The 11,475-nt window shown below is 37.2% G+C and overlaps 1 protein-coding gene across 6 annotated transcripts in view; it reads left to right on the top strand.

Annotated features, from left to right (window-relative positions):
• The window catches only part of plxnb1a (plexin b1a), a 99,459-nt gene that overhangs the window by 60,389 nt on the left and 27,595 nt on the right, over positions 1 to 11,475 (top strand). For all 6 annotated transcript variants that reach the window (XM_058764273.1, XM_058764270.1, XM_058764272.1 and 3 more), the window contains 8 exons: positions 2,276 to 2,458; positions 4,188 to 4,316; positions 5,773 to 5,873; positions 6,003 to 6,135; positions 7,741 to 7,897; positions 8,688 to 8,796; positions 9,392 to 9,500; positions 10,461 to 11,156. In XM_058764273.1, the coding sequence (XP_058620256.1) occupies positions 2,276 to 2,458; positions 4,188 to 4,316; positions 5,773 to 5,873; positions 6,003 to 6,135; positions 7,741 to 7,897; positions 8,688 to 8,796; positions 9,392 to 9,500; positions 10,461 to 11,156 (1,617 nt within the window). The remainder of the gene's footprint in view (positions 1 to 2,275; positions 2,459 to 4,187; positions 4,317 to 5,772; positions 5,874 to 6,002; positions 6,136 to 7,740; positions 7,898 to 8,687; positions 8,797 to 9,391; positions 9,501 to 10,460; positions 11,157 to 11,475) is intronic.

Raw genomic sequence — 11,475 nt, 5'->3', positions numbered from 1 at the left:
AATGCTTAAGATGAAATATGACATAATGCATATGAAGAAAACATGAAAAATCAATGTAAATTATAATTTCACATTTTTAGGATACATAAAATGTTAGTTTGGAATAGAGGTAATCAAAATCATATTTATTAATATGAGTAGTTTTATTTCATTATAACATTGGATATCACAGTACAGTTATGTATATTTTATTTTATCTTTGTTTTTAAAAAAAAATATATCATACCACCCATCCCTAGTCATGAAATTAGTTTTAGTAAGACAAAGAAATGTTATGTTATTCCAAAATGTAATTTCCAACACATACGACACTATATGTCATGTGAGATGTGGTAGAAATTACATACACAATTTTAAATAAATAAAAAAGACAAAAATGACATAATTCTTCTGTGATGTGATGCTTTTAGACATTGTTAGTATAGATACTGTATACCTATGGCTCTGTTATATGGTGGTAGGCAAAAATTGTAATCCAGTGTTAAAAGTGGCCTGAGCCTGGGCATAAATAAGAGGGTTAGAAGAAAGAGGTCAGACATTTTTATTGATGCTAGAAATGTATTTGTTTTGTCACAATTGATAATGACACAGTCTTAAAGTATTCACTTTACAGAAATATTTGATAGATGCTGTTCACTTGTACACTGTCTTCACATTGAAACATTATACTTATAAATTATCCATATAATTAGGTTTTGAGGTCAACCGTTTCCACATAATCATCATAGTAGTTTAACTTTGTTTGAAAAGCATGGGAAAATGGGGAAAGGATGCCCACAACATAACTCTAGGGAACTGGACCGCATCATTTTCCTCCAACGGTGTATTTAAACTAACATTTATCCTAATTTAGATGCATTGCTCATCATTAATTCTCAGGCAAATTGCTTTAGCTAAAACGATTCTGCCTGCCATGATCTGAGTGAATTATGTTTTGACTCTTTGATGAGCATAAGACAGGCCTACCTAGCATTAGTCCTAACAAGATCTTAAGACAAATCAAAGAACTCAAGGATGTGGGCTCACAGGCAAACAACCTCCTCATGACCTCCATGTATTTGCCTATTCAGCATCCAGAACCCGGCCTGCTCAGTCCTAAACAGGGTTATTCGGATCAATAAACCCCCAAGCTCAAACTACTAATGATGTCTGCTAGAAAAGAGGGTAGGAAGGAGAAATACAAATCTGAGGAGGGTTAGATGTCTAGAAGACTTATCGAAAGGAGAGAGTAGCCTGTTAAAGGATAGTTTAGCTAAAATGCAAATTCTGTCATCATTTACTCACAAATATGGCTTTATTTCTTTTGTTGAATGCTAAAGGAGATATTTAGCATAATGTTCATGCTTCTCTTTTAAATAAAATGAAAGTGAATTGGGATGGATACTCATTCTCCAGAAATAAAATGAGGTGTTTTTTACCAGATTCTTAAAGTAGCACAATAGCTTTCTTGTTATTGTTGTGAGTTAATTTTTGTTTTTGCTAAAATAATTACTTACTTTAAATATGACTTAGGACTAGGGTTGCAAAAAGGTGGAAAATTTCCAGAAATTTCCTGAAGATTTTCCACCCCTTTGCAACCCTACTTAGGACATTAAATATATGGCACACGTCAAAGTACAAAGTACTTCTATGATGCTTTATGGTGCTTTTTTGTCTGTATTGGAGCTCCAAGCTCCAAAAGAAAAGAAAAGAACGGCTTGAACATTCTTCAAAACATCTCCTATGTTCCACCGAAGAAATAAAGTCTTATGTTTTTTGTTTTTTTTTTCAGCTTGAGGTTGAATAAGTGATGACAGAAGTTTTGCGTGAACAATCCCTTTAAGTAGGATGTTACTGATCCACAGACAAACACCGCCACCCAAATACGGCATTCTTTGTGTTTCTTGCAAATCCTCAAACACTGAAACACATTTTCCTGATCCCCATATGTTCTTTAGTGTGGTACACAAACAGATCACTTCTGATAATGAGGGAACATGGCATGACATGCAAGCTAGATTTTATCAAAGACCGCTGGAGCAGATTTGATAGCGTTAGTCTCAAAGAAAGGAGCAGCCTTGCCATCCTAGTGTGAGACCAAGATAATCTTCATCTAATCTGGCTTTCTCAACTAAGAGGATTTGACAGCCTTGAGGCTATAGACTGAGAACTAAACCCTTACGGTACAAAAAAACAGAGATTTGCAGAGTTTATTATTACACAACATGAAACTGGATTAGGTCACAATGCTTTTGCCAAAACCAAAGTCACGAAAACTTGTTTTTGTCTCCCACAGAACACCCTGAACGCTTATCCCTGTGGCTCGGACCACACCCCGAGTCCAATGGCGAGCCGGGAGCCGGTTGAAGCTGAAGCCGTATTGGACAGCCCATCCGCCCGTCTCACTGCTGTCGCTGTTAGTGTAAAGGAGGGGCACACTATTGTTTTCTTGGGTGACTCCAAAGGCAATTTGCTTAAGGTGTGTGACATGAAAATTAGCCATTTGACTGGTCATTTCTAAAACTATTTATTTATGATTTATAGTAAACCACTAGGGGAATATTAGTCCACTTAATATGGTAATATTATCTGTCTGCTTAAGCAGATGGAAAGAGATTTCGCCTGCAGGGTGAATGTGTCATATCCCAACATAGTGCTGAAACAGCATACCTAAGGCTTTCTGTGTTTCCTCAGTCGGAGCTCAGAGCGGCCTTCACCACAAACCACGCTATATGAAACACTGTATTTGCAGGGATAGCGATTGCTCAGAGACCACCAGAGACTCAGTTTGACACCGCTTGTAAATTCAAAGGGCTCGTGAGCTGAAATTTAAACACAGGCCAAGTTGCGTCTTGGCCTTGCACTGACCGGATTTGCATGCCACAGTGGGCAAAGGTTAAACCGAAGTGTTTGGTTAAATCTGAATGACATTGCCCGACCCAAGCCTCCCTTTGACAGCCATCCACTGTTCTCTGCTGTTTTGACACATTTTGGCAAGTCAGTGTCATTGTTCACAAACATGTGTGACATTTTCACAGTGGAAGACAAGTGATGCATTTAGACAACAACATTTTTGAATAGGCGTCATCACAATATGCATAAGGTTTTAAAGTTTGGCTATTTAGTTTTATTAAATTTAATTCTAGATCAACATATGTATTGTGTATTGTTATATAAATAGATAGTTCATTTTATATAAATATATGTAGGAAGGAGATTTGAAATATGACGATAAAACAGTTCACACTATATATATATATATATATATATATATATATATATATATATATATATATATATATATTGTGTGTGAACTGTTTTATCGCCTATATATATATTAATATATAGGATTGTAATGTAGAAAAGTATATTATAAATAACACACACACATATATTGTTATTCGTATAAAATCATATAAATGTATATATAAAAATAAAAATCTCCCATCTGTCATCTGTTTTTGCATGGAAAACAGCAGCTTACACATTCTGCTAGATATGGGTGAGCAACAGCATAACTAAATATGTGTGATTAAATTACGACAGAAGTCTAATTTTTGGGTGAACCAGCCCTTTAACATAGATGAAAGATCATTTTAGTTGAAATGAACTGAAAAAAGCTAACTGGCGAATCACATATACATTTGTATTTTCCCTCACAAACACACACAAACACATCTGCACAGCTATTCGGTCTTGCATGATAAGATAATGTTGCAATGCATGATTCCTCCTGCAGTAGACCGTGGCCGACAGTTTGTCAATTTTAATCTAGTTAAAACGCAAACCTGAATGGGTGGAGAGCTTGAGCAGCTCGCGGTGTAAGGTGTCTGAGACTCTTAAGCAGGATACCTGCTCTTCTGATGGGATTCTCACTATTCTAATCTGGTTTGCTGAAATCGACCCCAGTCGTGATAGAATTCAAGAGGCATTAGGCACCTCTCTCTGATCCTTGTACGTCGTTTTCCTTTAATGAGACTTTGAAGGGCTCTAGTGCTAAACCATTTCAGCAGACACTTTCAGCACTTTTAGTTAGACCTGTCCACATCCAGCTCCCCTCGTGTCTCTAAGGTGTCCTGTTGCAACTGATGTAGTTTTATAAGCCTAAATATTCAATTAAACCTTGAGGAAGTTCTTAGGAGCCGTGGTCAGGTTACTTATTGAAACTCTTTTATTTATTTATTTATTTATTTTTTATCTCATGTTAGGTGTTCCTAGGTAAATCAGGAAATGTGACGACGTACTCCACCCTTCTCATCCAACCTGGTTTGGCCATCAACAGTGACTTACTGCTGGATTCCACCCATAGACACGTCTACATTATGACCAGCCATTCTGTGAGTTCAAACATCATTAGTACACTACCAGTAAAAAATAAGTATTATTATTAATTTTAATAGTAGTTAGTAGTTTATGCTCACCGAGGCTGTATTCATTAGATATTGTGAATTTAAATTGTAGTAATAGTTCATAATATCAAATAATTGCTCAATTAATGCAACATATTAATAATTAATTATTAAATAATTAATAATTGAGAATCTTTGTTGAATTAAGAACTGGAGTAATGATGCTGAAAATTCTGCTTTGCATCATATGAATAAATTACATTTTAAAATACATTCAAATAGATAACATTTATTTATAATCAAATTTATTTCAAATAAAGTGACCTTATGTCCTCTTTTTCCCGGACATGTCCTGGTAGAGATTTCTGAAATTGCATAAAATGTCTGGGTTTTGGCTTCGTTTTCCTGTTGCTTTCATACTTGCTGAAAGTAATGATGGAAAACTAGTTTGACCAATAGCGTGCAGGCATTGTACATAATCGACCAATCGTGGTATCCGAAAAAGTGGGATCTACAGTGAACGGTCACAGCAATTTAATACTTACATATAATGTAGAAGGACTGTAAAGAACATGTCAATAGGAAAACAAAGCCAAAACTTGGACATTTTAGGCAATTTGGAAAAATAGGACTGTGATAACGACCCGAGCAGTCACAAGGAGGATCAACATCATAGGAGCGAAGCTGGAGTCTAAAAGGTTGCTCATTTCAAACAGATGTGCAAAATGTGCAAATAAATATGTTGAAGAGCTCAAAACAAATATTGCTGTCTAAAACTAGAACTGCTGGGTACTTCAAACAGCACTTACTCCCCTCCACAACACTGAGGCTGGAGTTTTCTATGCTTGCACAGCATCACAATCTTGATAACGAGCTCTTATCTTATTCACCTCCCCCTTACTACTAGTGACGGCCATCTTAAATACACATTTTTCCCGCTTTACTAATTGGAACATACCATGTTTTTTATAGAATATACTCTTGTCTCACAATATGATTTACAGGTGAAAATAAGTATCAAGAGTGAAGTAAATAAATAAGAAAAACAAATAATAACGAGAAAAAGGGGACGGATAAATTAAAGCATATTTGCGCAAACATTTCCATAAATTAGCTAAAATTCCCCTCAAGTTCGCACTTATTGCCACGCCCACTCAGCTAGAACAGGAAATACATTATAACAAAACACCAGAAACGGAACACAGTAAAACAGTGATGGAAGACAACTTTAAGGTCTCTCCATCACAAGGACGTAGGGTCACTCATAATAACATACTGCAAAATTTCCACTCACAATCAGCACAAAAAATGTGGAAAAGTGCAGATTTGATGTGGGTCACGATCACGGTCACCCATATGCCTGGAGTGGGAACTCTCTGGGTCATCTCTGTGTCCGTGTGAGATGTGTGAATAAGTGATTTCTCCTGCTGTGCCGTGTGCTCAGGTGGAGAAGAGGCCTGTGGCAGAGTGTGACAAGCACACCGATTGCACTTCCTGTCTGGCAGTGAAGGACCCATACTGCGGTTGGTGTGTTCTTGACGGCCGGTGAGTTTCATCTTGTAATTCACACTTTGGACTGCAATTTTCAGTTTATTTTAGGAGTATTTCTCTCTCTGTCTGTCAGTTATCTTACTCAGCCTCCTGTCTGGTCTGTTTTTGTCCTCGCTCTTCCAGGTGTGGCATGCGTTCAGACTGTCGGCTGGGCTCGGTGGAAGGTCACTGGCTGTGGAGTTTTGATGAGCATCAGCAGTGCTTGAGAGTGGAGTCACTGAGCCAGTATAACGCCAGCCTTGGAGAACAGAAACAGGTATAAAATCATTCAGTCAGAAATTTTGATAAAGTGGGAAATTTAGAGCGCTATCAAAATTCAGTCCTCCTTCAACCATAAAGCCTAAATTTAAACCCTGCAATATTTCAGTTAATATCTTTCATGCACTAGCGTTCTAAAGTTTGGGGTTGGTGAGGATGTTTTTTGATTGTTTTTGTTTTTTAAAGAAGTCTCTTTATACTAACCAAGGTTGCATTTATTTGATCAAAAATCAGTAAAAACTGTAATATTGTAGCTGCTTTCTATTGTAATGTATGTTAAAATGTAATTTCTATGATCATCATTACTCCAGGCTTTAGTGTCACATGATTCTTCGGAAACCATGAAAATATGCTGATTTGCTGCTTAAGAAACATTTATTATTATTATCAATGTTGAAAACAGTTGTTCTGCTTAATATTTTTGTTGGAAATTGTGATACATTTTTTCAGGATACTTTAACAAAGAGAAAGTTCAAAAGAACAGCATTTATTTAAAATGGCAATCTTTTGTAAAATTATAAATGTCTGTACTGCCACTGACCCTTGTGTTGTTCCAAACCTGTATTCATTAATTTCTTCTTCTGAACATAAAATAATTTATTTTGAAGATTGTTGGTAATTAAACAGTTTTGGTTCCCATTGACTTCCATTGTATTTATTTTATTGTCCATACAAATGGAAGTCACAGGGAACCAAAAATGTTTAGTTATCAGCAATCTTCAAAATAAATTATTTTATGTTGAGAAGAAGAAATGAATGCATACAGGTTAGGAACAACATGAGGGTGAGTAAATGATTGCAGAATTTTCATTTTTGGGTGAACTATCCCTTTAATTAAATATTACTGACTCCAAACTCTTGAACAGTTATATGCCATGTGTGACCCTGGACCACAAAACCAGTCATAAGGATCAGTTTTTTGAAATTGAGATTTATGCATCATACAAGCTGAATAAATAAACTATTTAAAATCTGGAATCTGAGGGTGCAAAAAAATCAAAATATTGAGAAAATCGCCTTTAAAGTTGTCCAAATTAAGTCCTTAGCATTGCATATTACTGATCAAAACTTAAGTTTTGATATATTTACGGTAGGAAATTTACAAAATATCTTCATGGAACATGATCTTTGCTTAATATCCTAATGATTTTTGGCATTAAAAAAAACTATAATTTTGACCCAAACAATGTATTGTTGGCTATTGCTACAAATATACCCCAGCAACTTAAGACTGGTTTTGTGGTCCAGGGTCACATATAATATATCCAGAGCTATAAATGGTCAAATTAAATAATTGTTTCTTTGTGTTTTCAGTTAGCATATGTTTAGCAAGCTACAGTAACTAATTAGTCTCTAAGCTAGCAGACTCTGCCACAGAACTCACTAATGGGATAATTCACACATTATCTTGTCTCATTTTTGATGCTTAAAAGCTTTTTCCCCAATCACTGTAATTTTCATTTAACTCTTCCTTAGGGGGTGCTTTTCTAATGAATTAATCAAAGCTATAAAACTTATTGAAACAAATAATATGTTTTGAGTTGCTGACAATGATTGCGAGATTATAACCATGGTTAATATTTTCTTTTGTGTGTGTGTTTAGATTGCTGTGAATGTCCCGGGTTTGCCCAGTCTGTCAGAGGGTGATATGTACTCGTGTTTCTTTGAAGATACTGAAACAGCTGCTTTGGTTCAGGGCACTACAGTAACCTGTGCCACTCCTGAGGCCCACAGACTTCCACCGGTACCACAGGGAGAGGGTAAGACAACCAATATGACATGACATATATATGAATCATTTTCTGTGAAAAATTTCGCCTTAAGGAACTGCTTTACATGTGTAAGACTGTTTGCGATGTGTGTGTACCCATTTTCGAGTGAGGAAATCTGTTTTCCCATGATTGTCAATCTGTCATTTTCTCACAGTTTAGACTGATTACTATTCAAAGAATTTGGGGTCAATAATATAAAAAAAAAAAAAAGAATAACAATAGTGCTTTAATTCATCAAAAAGTGACGGTAAAGACATTTATAATTTTACAAAAAATGTATCAAGGTTTCAACAAAAATATTAAGCAGCACGACTGTTTTTAACATTGATAATAATAAGAAATGTTTCTTGAGCAGCAAATCCAAGACTGCAGTAATGATGCTGAAAATTCAGCTTCGCATCACAGGAATAAATTACATTTGAAAATATATTCAAATATTAAATTGTAATATTTCACAATATTACAATTTTTATTATATTTTTAATCAAATAAATGCAAACTTTTTGAGCATTAGAGACTTATTTTAATATTCTAATTCTATAATAGTCATGTTCCGGTTTCACTTCCTCTATTGGTTTTTCCGCATCATTACTCTTCCATGGAAGCATTCCACTGAAAAAGTTAATGATATTACATGAATGGCGAAATAAGCTGTGGATGGTGCATTTAACGTCATCTGATTAATTTTTTAAGGTTATGTGTGACCTGATGTTCTAGTGCCATAATATGCGTTTAACCATTTGACCCAGACTCCTCTCGTGTTTGTCCTCTATAACAGATTTTGTGTCCGTCACGCTGTCCCTGCGCTTTCGGACGGTCACCGTAGCTCTCGCAGACTTCACCTTCTACGACTGCTCTGTGGTGCAGCAGCTCTCTGGCACCAAGCCGTAAGTCACATGGACTCTCCTGCGTTTTAATGCCACATGATGAATAAAGCAATCACAGAAATACAGGACAATGTTAACTGATGTTAACAACTGAACCTTACTGTAAAGTGGAAAAGTTTTAACCTCTTTTAGTGTCATGCCATCATCATCCAAGAGCAATATTAAAACAGCGGCTGTCAAGCGTTGAAGAATGTCCCAGAGGCGTGAGAGGGGCAGGGCAGCTGTCTCTCTCTCCGGACCTTACTAACACATCCCTGATGATTTAACAGCTGTTTCCCACATTCCACCATTCCACAGCCCTGCCATATCCTCCGCACTGACCATCCTCCCTTACCCATACACCCCTGCAGACAGCCGCTGATGGGGCGGCTCTCCCTGATGCTGTTTTGATTTGCGATGTGGGAAAGCTGTGAACTCAGCTCTGTGTTGTTTGATGAGTTTAGGGGAGTCATGTGTAATTCTAGAGCTCAGCTATTTTGGATGCTGGGCTGCTTTGCTGTCTTCATCAAAATGCTCAGAGGGGTGTAGATGGTTTAATTTATGCAGTCACTTCTAAACTTTTGGTCCATTATGTTCTGTTTTGCTGTGTTTTTAGGTGTAGGGGCTGTGTGAACAGCCGCTGGAAATGTAACTGGTGCATCCACCAGCATGTGTGCACTCACCGGTCCTTGTGTGACCGTGGTGCGATCATCTACAACCAGCATGTAAGTTTTTGTTGATATGTGAGGTCATATCTGTGAGTTTGATATGCTGTGCAATTATAGTGGAGCCCAAAAGTATGAGACCAGCAGTGAAAGTGCATGTGTATGTTTTAAAACAATAGCTTTTTGAATATTTTTTTAGCTAATGTGTAGTGTACTTGTTTGATTAGTGAACGAGAAATAGTAGAATATGAAATTGTGAAATATTTCTTATTAAATTTGTCATTTATTTTCTTTATTTTCCCAAAACATTTATTTCTATTAATTAAAGTTTTAAATCACAGTTTTCAGTGTGGTCTCAGACTTTTGGACCCCACTGTATGTGTTTTTGGCTTCTTTTGCTTTGAATAACGTTTTTGGTTCATAAACTGCCATTTGAAATTTTGGAGTCAGTAAGATATTTTTTAACTAATTTTCAGCAAGAATGCATTAATGTTTCATAAGATTTCTATTAAATAAATTTTGAACTTTGTATTCATCAAAGAATCTTATGAAAAAAGGATCAGTTTCCACAAAGTTATTAAGCAAAACCATTGTTTTTAACATTGATTATTATAAGAAATGTTTACAAATCCACATATTAGAATGATTTCTGAGGGATCATGTGACACTGAAGTCTGGGGTAATGATGCTGAAAATTCAGCATTGCATCACAGGAATAAATTACATTTTAAAATATAGTCAAATAGAAAACAGTTACTTTAAATTATAATAATATTTCTCCAGTGTTACTGTTTTTAAATAAATGCAGCTTAGTGATCAAAACTTCTTTAAAAAAAATCTTACCAACCCCATGCTTTTAAATGGCAGTACACATAACAATTGCTTGTGTGTTTTATGATTTTTAATGTGTTTAATTCAGCACCATTATTTATGTATTTGAGTTGATATTAATTTATTTCATTTGCCATTTATTTCATTTTTCCCCTCATTCTTTCTGTTGTGTCCTGTGTTCGTCTGAAGTTTTCGCTCCCCACGTCTGCTCCTCAAACAATAAAAGACTTTGATGCGCACACGTACACCACCTCCACACCCACGACAACAACCCTCTCAACCACTGAGGCTGCCAAAACGACCGAAGCCTTTGTTATGACTACCCCTTCAATGACCCCGCCCACTACTCCAGAGCCCACCGCCGCCCCCACCGCCGCCCCCACCACTACACCTCTGGAAACCACAACCCCACTCGGCCCTACACCCACCACCCCCAACCACGCTACAACCTCCTCTACGCACCCCTCCAGTGCCACTACAGAGTCAACCGATACCATCACAGAGGCCACCACCCTCTCCAAAAATGCCTCTTGGGTGGAGGAGAGCATCCAGGTAGGTTTGCTGTCAACGCCGACACCGCAATCATATGAAGAACTGGTGGGACCTTCGGCGCATGAAGAGGCCGCTGAAGTGACGCTGCCTGCGTTGAGAGCTGGGGAAGTGGTGACGATGGGGCCGCTGACTGAAGCGCTGCCCTCATCTTTCTCTGAAGTAGTCACCCTCTCGCAGGCGGAGATGGATATAGATGCTCTTATAGACACGGGCGTCCCTGTGTCATCAGCCAGCGCCCCCTCTGGCGACGGTGAGGCAGGGCCTGATTCATCCGATTTCCCCCTCGCTCCAGACACAGACTACCAGTCCGACTCGGCTGACCTTTTCCTCCTGGTGAGTGTGGTTCCTCGGGCCAACTCTGCTCGCTGCACATGCTGGAGGTTGAACGTACCTAAAGCGTAAATTACATGCGTGAATGATGGGATATATAATTAAATAGATGAAAGCAGTTCTGCTCTATTACTAATTCAACCATAATTATATATTAAAGTCATTTAATGTCGCAACATTAAAGCAATGTTCTGGGTTCATGATGATGTTGATTTGCACAGAAATTCATTTGACTCATCCATCATCAGTTTGTAAAACAAGCCAAAATCTGGGTTACGGTAACACTCTCGCAGTTTAAATGTATAGTTCACCCCCCAAAAAA

The sequence above is a fragment of the Onychostoma macrolepis genome, chromosome 23 (genome assembly GCF_012432095.1).
Source record: "Onychostoma macrolepis isolate SWU-2019 chromosome 23, ASM1243209v1, whole genome shotgun sequence".
NCBI lineage: Eukaryota > Metazoa > Chordata > Actinopteri > Cypriniformes > Cyprinidae > Onychostoma > Onychostoma macrolepis.
This window is presented reverse-complemented; position numbering and strand designations above follow the sequence as displayed.